General features: G+C 45.4%; 1 protein-coding gene across 1 annotated transcript in view; it reads left to right on the forward strand.

The window, feature by feature from the left end:
• The window catches only part of LOC105398253 (fat-like cadherin-related tumor suppressor homolog), a 104634-nt gene that overhangs the window by 73561 nt on the left and 12304 nt on the right, over positions 1 to 18769 (forward strand). Inside the window, exons 19-41 of the mRNA XM_048625001.1 lie at positions 262 to 546; positions 1075 to 1207; positions 1757 to 1978; positions 2594 to 2617; positions 3252 to 3488; positions 3717 to 3914; positions 4265 to 4677; positions 4982 to 5159; positions 5429 to 5698; positions 5950 to 6148; positions 6491 to 6597; positions 6927 to 7073; positions 7549 to 7732; positions 8477 to 8609; positions 11368 to 11581; positions 11976 to 12145; positions 12585 to 13907; positions 13995 to 15098; positions 15441 to 15677; positions 16076 to 16271; positions 16715 to 16794; positions 17179 to 17325; positions 18371 to 18584. Of these exons, the coding sequence (XP_048480958.1) occupies positions 262 to 546; positions 1075 to 1207; positions 1757 to 1978; positions 2594 to 2617; positions 3252 to 3488; positions 3717 to 3914; positions 4265 to 4677; positions 4982 to 5159; positions 5429 to 5698; positions 5950 to 6148; positions 6491 to 6597; positions 6927 to 7073; positions 7549 to 7732; positions 8477 to 8609; positions 11368 to 11581; positions 11976 to 12145; positions 12585 to 13907; positions 13995 to 15098; positions 15441 to 15677; positions 16076 to 16271; positions 16715 to 16794; positions 17179 to 17325; positions 18371 to 18584 (6415 nt within the window). The remainder of the gene's footprint in view (positions 1 to 261; positions 547 to 1074; positions 1208 to 1756; positions 1979 to 2593; positions 2618 to 3251; positions 3489 to 3716; positions 3915 to 4264; positions 4678 to 4981; positions 5160 to 5428; positions 5699 to 5949; positions 6149 to 6490; positions 6598 to 6926; positions 7074 to 7548; positions 7733 to 8476; positions 8610 to 11367; positions 11582 to 11975; positions 12146 to 12584; positions 13908 to 13994; positions 15099 to 15440; positions 15678 to 16075; positions 16272 to 16714; positions 16795 to 17178; positions 17326 to 18370; positions 18585 to 18769) is intronic.

Genomic DNA, 18769 nt, shown 5'->3' on the forward strand with positions numbered 1-18769 from the left:
TAAATTCTTGACCAAGTCAAAAGTCACCAACTAATCCCTTGTTATCATCTCACAGACTATGGTGAAACTGAGACTTAGCTTTCTTGTCTAACGACTGTCGCCTATAATTTTGTTATGTGCCAGTTCAAATAAGAATCCATGGACCCTTATTGTGCCATCCATGATTATTACTGACGATATTCTAAATAAAAAAACTTGCCTTTGACTTCACATTCTTTGTTTGTCAATATTCTATCCACTAACTTCCAACCTCCATTCCAGATGGGCATAACATCAGGCGCAGTGACCGCCGGTACAATCCCGCTCGACCGGGAAGAGCGTTCATCCTACATCCTTCTAATATCCGCCCGGAGTGTGGGCGCGCTGGGTGGCCCGGGTGAGCGAGTGGCCCACACCCGGCTGCACATATCCGTGACGGATGTCAACGACAACTGCCCCGTGTTTGTGGAGAAGCCCTATGTTGCTGCGGTCCGTGCGGGCGACCCGCCTGGGACGCATGTGATCAAAGTGCACGCCATCGATGCAGATGATAATGATAATGGAGAGGTTTGTGGTGTTTCCTTTTTGGTTCATTCAGCCCCTATACACTAGTACACTCACGAGCAATGAAAAAGTTGCACCTGTCATTGACGTTCTATATGTGAACGGAACTTTTTCATTGCTTGTGAGTGTATTATTCATCTATTTACAATCGAGGGCCGTACGTAAAATCCTAGAGAAAATACCTATCTTGGATACAAACATATTTATAGAGAGCTTTTATTTGTGTCGACATTTAGGCCGTCTTGCACATGAAAGTTAAACAAAATTAAATAGTTTGCCTCTTGCTCTGACAGTATAATGACAGAGCAAGAGGTCATAGATTTAATTTTGATTAACTTTGTTGTGCAAGACACCCTTAATTTCAAAAGCTTAATAATAATAATGTTCATATTATCTCTTCCATCCAAAGGTTCTCTGGTAGAGATTGCTTTAAGCAATAAGGCCGCCTTTTTGTACTGTTTTTTTTAAGTTTATACATAATTATGTTGTGCAACTAAAGGTTTATTTCACTAAATATGCCCAACTCCTCAGGTCCGTTACGAGATGAAGCGCGGCCACGGCGAGCTGTTCCACGTGGACCGGCGGTCCGGCCTCGTGACGCTGAAGCAGACGCTGGACTCGCACAGACAGGCCTACGATCTGGTTATTGCTGCGTTTGATGGAGGTACACACACAGACTCTTACACACACACAATTACGCTCCGGCCTGTCACCTTGAAGCAGACTCGCTCGTTAATAGTTTAATAGTCTAATTCTGAATAGGCTTCTCCCAAGGGGCGACCCAACACTCTGTCATCGGTATTCTTCATCCAGCCACAACCGGCTATACTATGTATGGTCGTATGTATGTCGGTCCAGCAGGCATAGAAAAGTTTGTGACTAACAGATATCCGACCAACCCTTTCTTTCACCCATACAACTCCCCTCGTATACCTCACCATACCTCAGTCCAATGACCGAAGCCCCAATTAACTTTAGGCCTAGTTCCACAATAGTCTATTAGATAATGAACACCCCTGTTACATTGTAAGACTCGATAAAATTTCCATATTGAATTCTTATCAGATGTGTCAAAATTTATTGACTTTTGACACATCTGTCAAATCTCTTGTTATAATGTGCCAGAGGTGTTAATCATGTTAATGATCTAACGGAGTATGGTGAAACTAGGCCTTAGTTTTACAGCTAATTTCAAAAACCACAATCATTCCAGGTATCCGCGCCTGCGGCTCGGAGGCCGCCGTGACGGTGCGCGTGTGGGCGGGCGGCGCCTCCCCGTCCTGGGAATCCCCACAAATCACCCTTCAGGCCAAGGAGCTGTACACGGGGCCGCTGGCGCCGGCGCTGCGGGCCGTGTCGCCGCTCCAGAGACAGCTTATATATACGCTGTTGCAGCCCGAGGATAATTCGAACTTCGAGCTGCAGTTTGATACTGGTGAGTGGAGTGAGTGAAGAATGGAAAAGGATGAATGTCAAAAAATCGTTTAGTGGTGGAGATAATGAGATGAGATAGGAATGAGTAAGACTAAGATATTAATCAAATATCTGAAATTGATTTTAATGAAGAATGTGGCATATTCGTATATGGTATCACGGGTTTTAGAAAACAACATAATATTAATGCAAATGGGTGCACTTTTTTAGGTTCCATGGTGGAAGGGGGTTTTAAGTTACTTATCATATTTATTTGAGAGTCTAACCACAGGTACAATGCATGTTGTGGTCAGGGGAAATAATGTACTGAAAAAGCATGATCTAAGTAGACCTAACCGGGCCAACATGTGCTAGAACTTTAATATGTGTAGAACCATTAACTAAAGATTAATCTTGACCAGATAGATACATTCCCTGTAAACTTTAATTTAAAAATTGGAAGTTAAAGACTGAAACGTTAGAAAAAACACATTTTAATGGGAGTTGATTTAGTTCCAAAGACTATATGGGATCTTGAACTGGACCAATTTCTACATTCACCTTCCAGGCGTATAGGAACCCCTGTTTTTCTACCTCCCTTAGTATTGTCCTACTAACTCAAGGTTTTATCCAACAGCTCATGTCCGAGGCAATAGTCCATGTGAGTACGATCATAAGGTCCAAAGTTCTGCGCATAACTCCTTACAGTTCTTGACTCCTAGTACCCGCTTGTACATTGAGCCTCGCTGACCGAGCATTTTTCATACAAATTTGCGCAGAATATCCTCATTTATCTTTGTTATTTTTTTACGATTTTTTGTCTGTTGTTCTTGGCTTAAGCTTTTGGTCTCGGTTCGTTTTGTCAGATGTTGTTTAACGATTAACAGTTTTATGTTTTCGGATTGTTTCATTTTTCAGTTGTACATAATCACGACATTTACTAATGATTTCGTGAGCTTTTGGTATTCATTTCGCATGGCTATGTTTATGGGCGATTAACTTAAAACCGTCGGTTCTAACTCATTTGTTAACAAATGAGTTAGGCAATAATACTGTACGTTCGCTTAGTTCCATAACTTTTATCTTCTGTTACTTATTTTCAGGTTATCCCCATGTTCATACAACAACAGATTCCATTTGTAATTGCACTAAAACGTACCAATATTTCAACCAATGCATAAAAACCACAGTCTAATCTTCATTTTCGACCAACCATCCACAAACCACCAATCACAAGCACCATAACCCTGACAACCAACCCTCAACCGACTATACAAACCAACCTACGTCCACAGGTATCATCGTAATATCGTCGCCACTAGACTACGAGTCTGCTCGCACGCACACTCTGACAGTTCGCGCGACAGATGGCGTCACTGGCGCTCACGCTGACGTCGGAGTGACAGTTGAAGTGACAGATGTCAACGACTGTGCGCCAGAGTTCACTAAGGACATGTATAGAGCTACTGTCAGTGAGGCGGCGGCGGTTGGAGACTTGGTTATAGTGGTGAAGGCTACTGATAATGATACTGGTAAGTAAATTAGTTCTGAAGTTTTATCTTCATTGCGTGAGAAAGAATAAGTGCCTACAGATTAAACTTATGCTTATGGAATTCTAAATGAATAGGTCCCAGAGAAACATAATAGAAACACATTCATATTTTTAAGCTCTCTCCTATACTTATTTATCGGAGGATTTATGTATTTACCATGCTACGAAACACATAAACCTTAGAAAACACATAACAACCCCTTCACAGGTCTAAACGGTGAGATCGTCTACTCAATAACCGGCGACTGGAACACGTCCAAGCCCTTATTCTACATGGACAGTTCCGGCGGCGTCCGCGTGGCGGCGCCACTTGACCGCGAGCGCAGCCCTGCGCACCACGCCACCGTCACCGCGGCGGATAGGGGCAACCCTAGCAAGCTCACTAGCAACCATCTGTTTATTACTGGTTAGTCCGGTTAAATGTTTCTGTTGCGTACCGCCATGGCATAAAGTTCATGGTGGCAACTTTTCGGCCACTGCCAGTGAAAGAGTTAAGAATTATTTAGCTACTTGTAGTTACTTACACAGACTTTGCGCCAGAATGTTATCAACAAATACATCATCAGCCAAGAAATCCTTCACTGCTAGTCACTCTTTCAAGAAGCGCCACAGCACTGTTTAGCGGATTGGATGACATTCCACGCTACGCATTCATAATGCCTTTTTGAAAACTCCTTGCAGATTTTAAGAGCTATTTCGCATCCTATATTTCCCTTACAAATTACCTCCAAAACTAAAGAACCCCTCAATTTCCAGTGGAAGACGTGAACGACAACCCGCCCCGAATGGAGCGCTCTGTCCTATCAGCCGTGGTCTCCGCCGAGGCGGCCCGAGGCACCGCCGTCACCGCCGTCTCGGCTTACGACCCTGACTCCAACGACTCCGACAAACTACGCTACGCCATCGCGTCCCACGACCCTCACCACACGTTCAGCATTGACAGCAAGACTGGCGTGATAAGCTTGGCTAACCCTAGAGCTTGGGCGTTGTTTGCTGGTTCGAGTAACTCGATGAGTTTGAATGTGTCGGTGTCGGATGGGGCTCATGCGGTGTTTGCAAGGGTTAAGTTGTCTCCGGCGCCGGCTAACACAAAGGCGCCGCATTTCCAGCATTTGCTTCATGAGGCGCGGGCGATGGAGAATCAGCCGCCGCCGCTGTTGTTGACCACGGTGAGTTGGATACAATTTATAAAGTTTTTGTTGAATGAGGTTTTATTTAGATTATTTGAATTTGACTTTGTTTATTTGTTAGCATAGGAAAAGCAGACAAGATAGGATTATGAATAAAAGTAGGAGATTTTGTGTTGTGTTTCACTTGATTGAAAATAGGGTTTAATAACGTGATATCGCGCACATAGCGACAAGTCTATGAAGAGCGTTTGTAGGTATATCTTGATGAAAACCTTCAGACACAATCACAATATACTTATACCCCAAAAAATAGTCCCACAACTTACACGAAATTTCTCCGCAGGTGAAAGCATATGACGAAGACGCCGGCGAATACGGCTCCATAACCTACTCCATACCCTCGGCTCTACTGCGAGAAACATTCGGAGTAGACCCCCGCAGCGGCGCGCTCAGTGCCAACGTGCCGCTGGACAGAGAGGCCCGGGCGGAGTGGCTGGTGCCCATCACTGCTAGCGATGGAGGTGAGTGCTCTACTCCCACCCTCGGCTCTACTGCGGGAGACGTTCGGAGTAGACCCCCGCAGCGTCTCTTACTACAAGATGCAAAGCCACATAGTGTTAATGTGTCGCCGTAGCATAGGGGGTACTACATTGGCTTATGTTCTCTATATTTGATTTGACACACTGCTGCCAAACATAGAGAAAGTTTGACAGTTTAAAAAAAACTGTGAATGTAATGTTAACAAATTGATCATCTATTTACAAGTCTCATATCCATGTATCTCCCACAGGAGGCCTGCTTCGCCACACGACCGTCCGCGTCCGCGTCGCAGACGTGAATGACAACGCTCCCGTGTTCCCCCACAAAGAATACCGCGCCTCCCTCCGCCCCTCCCGCGCCCCGCTCGCGCCCTTCCTCACACTCACAGCTTTAGATGCGGATGAGGGAGACAACGCTATGATTAAGTACTCCATCTTCGATGAGGAAGAGACGAAAGGGTTCTTTCATGTGGATGAGGGGACTGGTGCGCTGTCGTTGGCTAAGAATATTTCGCGTTTTGGTGAGTTTCCTTCTGTGCATAGCTTAGATTTTTTGACTGATACACCTCAAAAGCCTTACGTGTAAGCACGTTTACACGATAAGATCAGGCCTAGCCCTACTCGTATAAAAATAGAGCACGATCCGATTTCTCTGATTGGTTTTAGGCCTATTCTATCATGTAAACTCTTCTCTAATGATTACACTCACAAGTCAATTTGTATGCAGCTAATCAATAAATCCCACCATTTAACCCTCCCAATCCCTCCACAGTGGGTCGCGACGTGAACCTCTGGATCCGAGCCACCGACGGCGGGGGGCTAACAGCCGAGGCCCCGGTCACGGTGTCAGTGCTCGCCCCCTCTGTTGCCGCCCCCGCGACGTCGCCGCCCCCGCCCGACCTGTTCCTGCCTGAGGACGCCGCCCCCGGGACGGTTATTGTGGAGCTACCGGCTGGAGAAGCTACGTATAGGTATGAGGAATCAAATTAATGTTGTTTTTATTAAGGTTTATTTTACTGATCTGCTGGCTTCATGATTCAATAAGTGAAATCTCGAAACAATAGTTTTCAGTAGCTTGTGTTCTATATTATTTGTTATTGCTCTGTATCAATGATAAAACAGATAGGTAGGAACTTAGCTTAGTAGAGGTATGAAAGTCTAATCAATAATACATAATTATTTATTAGTAGGTATCTATTATTCATATTCTTTACCGGGTATTCACTGCCTGCACCTCTCTCTCTCGAATGGCACCTTTATGCAGTAAATTTTCCTATATACCACCATTAACCCTTAATTTTCTCCATGCCCAGATTGGCGGAAGGTCTCTGGAGTCCGGAGTTGTTTGAGATGGACGCGAGAGGAAGGCTTACGCTCACCGGCGTTCTGGACCGCGAGACCGCGCCGCTTCATCGGATCGGTATGATATTGATCTAACTGAGCACATTAAAAAACATGAAGGTTGAGGTTATTGCAATAGAATCTTGGGATAGATCTTGGTACAGCAGTGGATAATTACTGATAATGATTTTATCGGTGTGTATTTCTGGGGTTTCCTTGCGATGGAGGTTCACTTGCACTAATAATGAAGTCTTGATAAGCGCTCCTGGTGGTAACTTCAAAAATATAAAACGCAATCAATCAAATCACGGTGAATCGCTCACCTATCGATCGCAGAACAGCTACTTTATAATGTGGTCCAGTCAAATTCATGTTTGTCCATCTCCAAATCTGTACTCTCCATTCCAGGCATAATCTCCACCACCGGCGGCGTCTCATCCATGTACGAGATCCGTCTTCACGTCTTAGACGTGAACGACCACCCGCCCGCCCTGCACCAGCCCTACCTCGTGCAGCTGGGCGAGACCGCGCCGCCCCGCAGCGCCGTGCTGCAAGGTGTGTATACTAGCCCTGCTCCATGTGTGAACGAGCCTGCCCGCCCTGCACCAGCCCTACCGACTGCAGTTGCTATAAAATACGGGTGAAATTACGAAGAAATGCAAAGAAACTAGTAAATAGGAAACTTAAAAAGTAACGTTTCTCTAAGATCACTTTATTGATGCACGTGTTTAGCAAAGTAAAGTAAAGTAAAGTAGTAAAGTAAAAATTGTTTATTTGCACATAAAACACATAATACCTAAGTAAAATTTAAATCTTATTTTACAAAACAAAAAGTATTCTTGCGCACATCTTACATTTAAAATCACAAAATGAACAGGGGCCCCCGAACTAGGCTTTGCCCGTATCTCGGGGTACCATTAAAATCAAAATCTTATTGAAAGTAACATCAGTAATATAACATAAAATGTAATTATTCTAAAAAAACATCTGGCTATCAGTTTATTAATACAAAATCTACTCTCTCCAACAGTAATGGCCGAAGACCCGGACGCCGGCTCCAACGGCGAGGTCCGCTTCTCCATCGCAGAACCCTCCTCCTCCCCATTCACACTGGACCCCTACTCCGGCTGGCTTCAGACCAGTGGACCGCTGGACCGGGAGACGCAGGCTGAACATCGCTTGACTGTGTTAGCTGCTGATGCAGGGACCAATAGGTGAGCGGGTTTGGTGGGAGTGAAGCGAGTGTCGGGAGCTGAATGGCTTCTATTCTATTCTATTCTCTGTGGGGGTGTAAGTACCTGCACCTGGCTCTCTCGAATGGAACCTTTGTGCATATCCCCAAGGTCTAAACTGCCTTCCTAAGCTTGGACCATTTCCCCACCACGCTGGTCCACTGCGGGTTGGTGGGTTCACATATCTAGATTTGCTAGATCTAGATATGCAGGTTTCCTCACGATGTTTTCCTTCACCATAAGAGCGATGGTATACATTGTACTTAAGTTAAAAGAACTCATTGGTACATGTCAGCGCCGGGATCGAACCCGCATCTCTGGCGTGAGAAGCGGGCGCTTACCCGACTGAGCTACCACCGCACCTAGCTGAATGGCTTATTTAAGTACGATGTCCATTGAGTTTGAGTTTGAGGTTGTAATTCACGTATCGAAACAGAAAAAGACAGACAGAGACATGTCAGTGACCCTCTCCCTTTCGTCCATTTTGAGCGCCACAGATCTTAATCGGGAGCTGTATCACCACGAATAAAAATAAACCACATTTAGTGAGTGTTTTAAACGATAATTGGCACTTTTATAAGGCGTTTAATAAACTTTTTATAGCGGTTATCACAAATAGAAGCAAAAAATACGTATACATTCGCGGGTGATACGTTCGTTGGACAAATACTACTTGGGCTATAGCAGTTATTGTAAAATTTTAACCCTTCTATTCCCTCTCCCCAGACTGACGTCCCGCGGCACGGTGGTAGTCCGGCTCCGCGACTACAACGACTGCGCGCCGCAGTTCTCTCAACCCCACTACTACGCGGAGGTGGGGGAGGAGGCGCCGCCGGGGACTGTTGTTATTAAGCTGGAGGTACGGATCCTATTAATAATATAAATGCAAAAGTAACTGTCTGTTAGTCTTTCACGCCAAAGCTACTGAACGGATTTGAATGAAATTTCGGATTTGAGAAAGAATAAAGGCTACTTTTTATCGCGGAATTCCCACGGGAAAACTTTTAATGGCGAAGCGAAGCTCACGGGAACAGTAAGTATTAGATAAATACCTACTAGATATCACTACTACGCCGAGGTGGGGGAGGAGGCGCCGCCGGGCACTGTTGTTGTTAAGTTGGAGGTATAAATAGATCAGGTACTTCCTTCTAGATTGTTCCAGCGAACGTCAGTTCTCGCAGCCGCACTACTACGCCGAGGTGGGGGAGGAGGCGCCGCCCGGGACCGTTGTTATTAAGTTGGAGGTATGGGTGTTAGATAAATAGTATTTATCTTGAACAATCTAGTAGGTATTTATTAAATACCTACTAGATTGTTCCAGTCAATGCTTCTTGTGATTCGGCGCGATGAGAGCTCGCAATAAGCGCGTGGTCGTTACCACGCTCTCCGTGAAACTATTCGATGCATCGCGGTTTTGAGAATGATAACCTCACGGTGAAGGATAAAATAATTAGGAAGGAAACCATAGGTACATTGTAAATTTGTGCCCTAAGTGCATTTTACTCATTCTAAAATGACCATACAGCTAGCGACCTATCAAATGATTACAATGGGGAGTAACGCGTGTGAATTTGCCGCTAGGGGCGCTGGTGTCGACTGAGGTTAAGTGACATTTTACTTTTCATATAATTTGTTTGGCGGGCTTCGTGATAAATTATATTTTCGTTCATTTCCCTGTTGAAAAGTGATCTCTTTTCGCGAAATTATCGCAAATATGGATTATTTATCGATGAATGTGCACGCTTTGAAAGCTGAATTAAGGAAAAGAGGCGCATAAATAAGCGGTCTCAAAGAGCAGCTAATTCAGAGGTTAGTTTGTTTACTGTTTACAAACTTATTTTTTACGAAATGTATGCTTGTTTGCTTAGGTAACAGCTATGTTTACAAACTTATTTTTTACGAAATGTATGCTTGTTTGCTTAGGTAACAGCTATGTTTTTGCTTTTTACAGACACCAAGACTATGACCGTAACAGTAACTTGGTTGTTAACGTAGAGGACAGCATCATACAACAAAATGATTCAGTGTATACTGTTGAGTGGCCTTAAGAAACTTTGTATAGCAGTGTAAACACTAAAAAAGGAACTCCAGATCTAGATATTGTCACCAATGAGTAACTACTTTGGAATTTATGTACAGTGTACGGTGGCCTGCGCCTAAAAGTATACAGGCGGAGTTTTTAAAATAGCGATCCCTGATGATGAAGGGACCAGCTACATCTGTTATAAATCCGGGGATGTGTTGTGTGTGATGTGTGTAGCAGTGGTGTTTATGTGGATGTGCTTGAGCAGCATGTGAGCTTGAGATCGCTATTTTAAAATCGCCGCCTGTATACTTTTAGGCGCAGGCCACCGTACATACCATCGCTCTTACGGTGAATGAAAACATCGTGATAAAACCTGCATATCTAGATTTTCGAACCCACCAACCTGCAGAGGACCAGTGTGGTAGGAAATGGTCCAAGCTTAGGAGTGGAGTTTAGACCTTAAGGCGGACATGGACAAAGGCTCCATTCGAGTGAGCCAGGTGCAGGTACTGACACCCCCACAAATAATAGAATACTTAGTATACTATACTACCATTATTAAGTTTCAACTAACAACTCAACCAGCATTCATTGTGTGTATTACTAATGTGTTATATTTTTTGTATAGCAGTGTGTTTAAACGGAGAGGATAAATAAAAGTTAAATCAGTGTGTAATTCTTTTATTTTTAGTGTATTTATTAAATGCCTCATCCTTATTTACATTATGTTCTTTCTGAAATTGGTTATAATGATTTTCACAAACACGAGATTATCGGATAATAATTATTTCACAAGCCACTGTTTTAGAACAGTTTTATCACTTGGTAACATATGTCCTCCTTTTCTTTCCCAATATAACGGATCTGAACAACATTGCGGCATAGTAACTCGATATGATGATAGTTATTTTATAATTAATAAGCTTATAAGATTCAAGATTTAAAAACTTTATTTGGCGCCAATTTGATAAAGTCGCCTTTGATAAATTTGACAGCTATGGTACCTCTTTACCTCAGTCGACAGTGGCGCCAACTGGTGAGCAAAAAAACGGTAGTCCCCATTGTGGAGCTAAAAGTTGCGAGTGGCTTCTTAAGGTATCAATCATGAAGAATAATGTTGCGTCGTCTCCCTTTACAGGTTTACAAACTTAACAGGTCTGTGTTATCCTTAAAAACCAATTTTAATTAAAACAATTCCACCTAAACAAGACGACTGAATGGTGTAGTGGTTAGTGACCCTGACTACTGAGCCGATGGTCCCGGGTTCGATTCCCGGCTGCGGCAGATATTTGTTTAAACACAGATATTTGTTCTCGGGTCTTGGATGTGCCCGTAAAATGGCAATAGGCCCGCCCCCTATTACATTGGGACTAACATACACTCTGGCGAAAAGTGGGTGCAGCAATGCACCTCTGCCTACCCCGCAAGGGAGTACATTAGTACAAGGCATGAGTGCGTGTTTTTTTTTTTTTCAATTCCACCTTGCTCTTAGGGATAAGGCCGTCTATTAATCATTGCTCATAGTTTATAAGTATTATTGGTATGTTTTGTCATTGTGGTGACCAATAAAGTTCTATTCTATTTTTCCCAGGTGACAGACCCAGACCTGGCCACCACGCCTCTCTCCTTCTACATATCCGACGGGGACCCGACCAGGCGCTTCGCCGTCCGGCCCACGGGCGAGGTGTTGGTGGCGGCGAGGCTGGATCGCGAGGCGCGAGCGGCACATAGCCTGACTGTGCTGGCTACTGATGGCAAGTTCAGCCAGACTGCCAGGCTGGATATAAACGTGACTGATTATAACGGTGAGTTTACGCACGCTATAAGAATGTGCGCGGACCAAGTGACTGTTCGGATTCTGATGATACACGTCATTTAATGTGTTAAGGCGTGATCTGAGGGCTCTTGGACTGCGATTTCTAATTAGTAGAATATGATTATTTTAACAAACGGCCCTGTGTAATTTGGAACGAGGATACCCTTATTGTATAAAATTGAGCTCTCTCGAACAACTACAGAGAAATATCCTTTCAGGTTACTATAGTACTTTTCTAGAAACTTATATAAAGTCTCCCCCTAAAACTCCCTTCACAATATCTTCCAGACAACCATCCGTACTGCACTTGCAGCTCACTATACCACTTTCGTAACAACCTGTACAAATTCTCCCCCTAAAACTCCCCTCACAATTTCTTCCAGACAACCCTCCATACTGCCTGCGGCACCGTTACACCTCCATGGTCAGTGAGGACGCATCTCCCGGCTACTCTCTACTCACGGTGGAAGCCAGTGATGATGATGAGCCGCAGAATGCGAGGCTCCGGCATTACCTGACTGGAGAGGGGGCCCAGCACTTTGCTATTAATAAGGTGGGTTGTTGAATGTAGTGTTCATATTGGGTGAATTTTATTTGAATGAGAGTTGCGTTTGACGGAACGAAATGTGAAAATTACAAAAAAAAAACAGCTTCATGGAGCTATTTACATTTTTGTACCTTGTCAAACTATTAACAATCCGTCAATGTTTGAATGAATAAAAGGCAGTTAGCAGGTTACAAAAATTGTACAGCTACTTATGAATCTGAATGTACCAGGCCATGTAGCACGGGGCGCTATTAAGACGTGACAAGAGTTCTCCGTCGCGTTCGCTCTTGAGGCTGCGCGGTGTGAGTGAGCGCAATGCAAAACTCTTGTCACGTCTTAAATGCGCCCCGTACTAGCCCTCCAGGTGTGCTCTAGTTCATGATAGACCTATTTTACCACTATCTATAGGATGCAGGTTACCTAATCTAAAATTTGTTATTTTCAGGAAACCGGTCGCGTATCCGTAGCCTCAGCTCTAGACCGAGAGACCATCCCCCTCTACCATCTCCAAGCTCACGTGCAAGACAGAGACAAGCCGGACTGGGAGTGCGTGTCCGAGCTGCAGATTCACGTCGCAGACGTCAACGACAACGCACCCGTCTTCACCGCACTACGTTACTCTGTGACGCTACCTGAAGACGCAGAACTGGGGACTCTGGTTGCCAAAGTGCACGCCACAGACGCTGACCTAGGACCGAATAGACTGCTGAAGTATTCGCTAATTGATGATAATAATGGCGCTTTCGATTTGGCGGAAGATAGTGGTATTATAACGCTAAGAGCGCTGTTAGATAGAGAGACCGCGTCGTCGCATCGATTGACGGTGAAAGCGCAAGATTCGGGCGAACCGCCACGCTCCGCTACGGCTATAGTGTTATTGACTGTTGCAGATGTCAACGATAATCCTCCGGAATTCGAGTTCCAAAGGTATACGGCGACTGTCCCGGAAATGGACGCCGTAGGAACTGTCATAGTTAGAGTCATGGCCACGTCCAAAGACACTGGCGTCAACGCTGAGGTTTATTACTCGATTGTCGGAGGCAATGAGAGGGGAGATTTTATAATCGACCGAGCGACCGGAGCTATTAGCATCGCTAAGCCTTTGGACTATGAACGCAATAAAGAGTACATACTAACAGTGCAGGCTATAGACGGAGGGTCGCCGCCTTTGAGCGACCACGCCACTGTGAACATCACTGTTATTGACTGCAACGACAACGCGCCCATCTTCTCTCAAGCTTCGTACGGAGCTCGAGTGAAAGAAGACTCGCCCGTCGGCAGTAACGTGCTGCAAGTCATCGCGCTAGACGAAGATGCGGGCGAAAATGGAAGAGTCCAGTACTCTATAGCTCGAGGAAATCGCGATGGAAGATTCGCTATTGATATAGATACAGGGTATATCTCGCTAATAGCTCCATTGGATCGAGAGACGGTGCCGGCGTATGTGATAGAAGTGCGAGCGAAAGACCGAGGCACGCCTGTCATGCAAGCTTCAGCTACCGTCAATCTAGAAGTGCTAGACGCCAATGACAATCCGCCTAAATTCTCTCAAGAAAACTACACATGTGTGGTGCAAGAAGGCAGGCCCTTAGGTCATGCAGTGTTGGAGCTGAAAGTGATAGACGCAGACGCCCCGCCTAATGCTGCGCCGTATACATTCGACTTTCAAACCGGGAACGAAGGAGGGGCTTTCAGACTTGAACAAGATGGCGTCTTGCGGACTGCGACCAGGTTCAATCACAGGATCAAAGATCGGTATATTTTACAGGTGAGCTATATTTTTACTTACATAAAAACGATGCATTGATATAAGATGTAATAAAAACAAATTAAATATGGTATAATTTTGTTTCAGATCCGTGTATTCGACAACGGCACTCCCCCTCTGTATTCCGACGCGTGGGTCACAGTGCGGGTCATAGAAGAGTCACAATACCCGCCCATAGTGATACCTCTTGAAGTCGTCGTCATGTCATACTTGGACGAATTCCCCGGAGGAATCCTGGGAAGAGTCCACGCTTCTGACCGGGACGCTTATGACACGTTAACCTGGACTTTATCACCGACAGAGGGCGCTCTATATCCGGCTACAGATCTGTTCGATTTAGACGCTAAAGACGGCACCTTACGAGCGGCTCCCAGACTAGACGTGGGCGACTACAAGTTGAATGTGACAGTGAGCGATGGAAAGTTCATGTCAGCCGCATCAGTGCATGTATCAGTGGTTCTAGTTACCAATGAGATGTTAGCACAATCCGTCGTGATAAGATTCAGAGAAGTTACCGATACAGACTTCGTGCTATCCCACAGAAAGGGTTTCATTCGCGCGGTAAGAGAAGCTATGGACTGCGCGCCTAACGACGTCGTCATCATCAGCGTACAACCAAGCGGCGATGACGTCAACGAACTACCTAGAAACAAACGACAAATCGCGCAAGACCTAGACGTGCTATTCGCCGTGCGATCCGGAGCGGAATGGGCGTCCGCCGAGGAAATAAGACGTCGATTACACGCGCATTTAGAAAGACTGGAAGAACTAACTCGATTAGTAGTAGAAGAGTTGGTTAGAGCGGCTTGCGGCGGTTGCATTCGGGGGCAGTGTGTAGAAACGGCTGAGTTAGGGTCCAACACGCGTGGGGCGGCGGCTGATGTTTTCGCGCTAGTGGCGCCCTCTCATAGACTGAAAGCTTCTTGCGTCTGCCCAGCGGGATCTGAGGGAGATAGGTGCGAGCGTCCAGTGGCGCCGCCACAGCCGTCCTGCCCTGATTGTCAGACTTCAGTCGCGTATTTCGATGGTGAAAGCTACGCGTTGTATCAGATGAGTGAAGCTACTCGTACGTTTGAAGATGAACTGGAGATCACGGTGCGGTTCCGCACGCTGGCCCCGGCCGGGACTCTGCTGGCTCTGATCGGGAAGATCGACTATCTGGTGCTCGAGATCGTGGATGGATATGTGCAGGTTAGTTGACAGTTACTAATCATAATGTAGGCGAATTTTGATCTATCCCCCGTTAGTATAAAATCAACTGTACCGGCAGCTTATATTATCATCATTCACCCGCATCATACATCGTCGTATTATTAAATTCATATTTTTTCTGTGTCTACCTTCAACTATTACAATGCACAAGACGTCTTATTATTTATGTCAAATTCGTCAAAATAGAATTGTGCTTACAACTTGATACCCATAATAGGCACTGTAAATTCACTTAAAGCTAGTAGGAACCGATATGTTCTACAGATATTCACATTGATTTACCAAAAAACCAAACGACTAACTCACTCAATTTCTCCCCAGGTCCGCATGGAGCTAGGCTCCGGCCCAGTCGAGGCACGAACCTCAGCCTCGATCTCCGACGGCGCGTGGCACTCGGCCCGAGTACACCGGCGCGGCGACACGGTCCGCGTCTCGGCGGACCGGCAGCACGCGGCGGCCCGTGTCGCCCCGCCCGCCGCCGTGCTAGACCTGCCGCGGCAGCAGATGTATGTGGGCGCGTTTATGGAGCGGCATGCTCATGCTGATGCGCCGTTGCAGGTTTGTGGATTTGTTGTTGTACTGATCTTTGTAGCTAAGATTTTACAGTATTTTCTGTGTCTGTGACGGTATCGAGATTCTAGGCTCCATATTGGGCGAACATGACGTTTTTATTAACGTAAAAATACCAGTAGGCAAGGTGCATAATTATGAGACCATGGTTTCCAAAACCATCTACTTATTCACAAAACTAAACTATTAGCTGCATCTAATATGAAAGGTTGTCTGCAAGAAACTTCGCTTAAAGCCATCTTATCTCCCGTCATTTGTGCCTCATAAGCTCTGTAACTATGTTTTGTTTTCTCAATTCTAACTGAAATCTGCTCCGAGGCAGCCCTAAAAATTCACTCGCACAAAAGCAACACGCGTGCAATAACTGCAAGCACAAATCCTCGCAGGTGACTCGCGGCTTCGTCGGCTGCATCTCCGAGCTGCGCCTCGGCGACGCCCCCCTCCCCCTGCACGCCGCCCCTCCCCCCGCCGCCCCCGCGCCCACCGCCGGCCCCCTGGCGCGGGCGGTACGTGTGCGTACGTCGCCGCAGTGCCCGCCGCTGCCGCCGCCTAATGCGTGCTCGGAGTATCCGTGTCTTAATGGTGAGATCATCTTTATTCATTTTATTTCTTTAGGCATATGAAATTGATTTACGACATGGAGTTGCATACATTTATGGAATTACTTTCCCTAAACTTAGTAAAAGCATTGAAGACACATATAAAATGAAGGAAACGTCCCTTTATTTACAATTGTTGTTGTGGAATAGAGGTCGTAGAGAGAACGTTCAAAGAGGAAAAGAAGCGTACAAAAGGTTTTGAGTAACCCATATAAAAAGATGCTTATCGTTCGTGCAAAATTCTGAATTACATATTTTACATCCATATGTTCTGGTAGTCGGCAGTTTAATCTCTTACTGATATTTTATTATTACTTCAGGATCGTCAAATAGACTCATTTGTGCTTGTAATTCCAGTGTTCTTAACCATGTTTCTTTAAAATTAACTACCAAATTGGCTAATTCTTCAACTATTTTCCCTTCCAGGCGGCACGTGCCTCCCGACCCTGACCTCGCCTGCCTACACTTGCACCTGCCACGCGCGCTACACCGGCGTGCACTGCGAGGTTTGTATAACGTTCATTAAGTTTATGGGAAACGAAAGAGTAAACATAGACGTAAAATGTAGCATGAGTCCTATAACGGCTGTCAAATCTATACTTTTTATTTGCCATTTTATTGTTTTTAGATAAGCAATTTTATTCACCAGGCTCTGTCAATCAAACGTCATACAGCTCATGCTATGTTTAACAAAGTAAACTGCCTAACTTACGATAGCTGACAGTTACTGTCATACGATTTTATCATCATCGTATGATAGTAACTGTCAGCTATCGATACACTAACCGATTGATACTGGCAGTAAGACCAGTTTATCTTATACAGTCTTATTTTGGCTGTCTTATACCTGTATTTCTAGATGTATTCTAAAAAGCTAAATAAATATACAGGTGGACCTAGCCCCGTGCGCTGGGCGGCCCTGCCTGCACGGCGGGCACTGCGCCCCGGCGGACACCGAGCGCGGGTACGCCTGCGCCTGCACAGCCCCCGCCTATGGGGATAGGTGCGAGAAGGGGAGGTTCTGCTTTGGGGATAATGTGAGTTGGCTTTTGTTGTTTTATAATCTTATGTGTTTTCTGGGCTTTTTTGAAAGATTTATACAGAATGTGGGCCATATTTCTCTGCAGTCATCGGATTTATCGTTCGCTTTTTGTAGCCGAGTTTGCGTATAATGTGAGTTGGCTTTTGTTGTTTTATAATCTGATGTGTTTTTAGGGCTTTTTTGAAAGATTTATACAGAATGTGGGCCACATTTCTCTGCAGTCATCGGATTTATCGTTCGCTTTTTGTAGCCGAGTTTGCGTAGAGTAGGTAGCGTATAGAACAAAAAAAAGGTTGTTATGTCAGCCGAATGCTGACGGAACATTAGGATGCATTTGAGCGGGCGGCCCTGCCTGCACGGCGGGCACTGCGCCCCGGCGGACACCGAGCGCGGGTACGCCTGCGCCTGCGCAGCCCCCGCCTACGGGGATCGGTGCGAGAAGGGGAGGTTCTGCTTTGGGGATAATGTGAGTTGGCTTTATATTTTTAGGGCTTTGAGCGATTTACAGAATTTGCAACTCGAGGGTTATGTTTCATTGCAGGCATTTCATCTTTCTTAATTCGCTTTTTATATCCTTGACAAGTAGGTGTAGTAGTAGTATAGACATACTATAGTCTAGTCTCTATAGGATCTATAGTACAAAAAAAGTTTGTTATGTCAGCCGAATGCCGACAGAACATTGTCATGATTTGAATGTCATACATATTTGAAAAGTATGTATGTGGGTTTAGCTGTAAAACCAAATTTTATCTAACCCTGCTGCTCAAGTTTTACGACGATTCAAACAATTTACATATTTATATGAGCTGAAAAACGCCGTTTCATTCTCATTCCCCCATCTTAACCTCATCTTCCTCCAGGTATGCGACGTAGCATCTTCAATTCCCATTTAAACAATGTCCCTATTTGCTTACGCTGAAAAACGCCCTATTTCTCATTTCCCGTCCCTAACCTCATCTCCTTACCCCCATTATGCGACAACTCTGAGTCACATATCAAAATGTCCGTTGTACTGAATCTTTATAATAATATCTCCACAGGTATGCGACAACGGAGGCACCTGCGAAGAAGGCTCCTTCGGGCCGTCCTGCCGCTGCCGCGGGTACTGGGGCCCGCGCTGCCAACACGACGTGGACGAGTGCGCTGGCGAGCCCTGCGCAGAGGGCGCCACTTGTATCAACGAACCTGGGGGGTACAGATGTGCCTGCCCCCCTGGGAAAACTGGGGAACATTGTGGCAACCCACTTACGACAGGTCAGTAGTCAGTCTCTCTGTGTATCAGTACGAAAGAATGAAAGAAAGTCTCAAAAGTAGTGTATCAGTGTGTGAAGAGCCCTGCGCAGAGGGCGCCACTTGTATTAATGAGCCTGGGGGGTACAGGTGTGCCTGCCCCCCTGGGAAGACTGGGGAGCATTGCGGGAATCCACTAACAACTGGTT

Source organism: Plutella xylostella, chromosome 13, assembly GCF_932276165.1.
Source record: "Plutella xylostella chromosome 13, ilPluXylo3.1, whole genome shotgun sequence".
Taxonomy (NCBI): domain Eukaryota; kingdom Metazoa; phylum Arthropoda; class Insecta; order Lepidoptera; family Plutellidae; genus Plutella; species Plutella xylostella.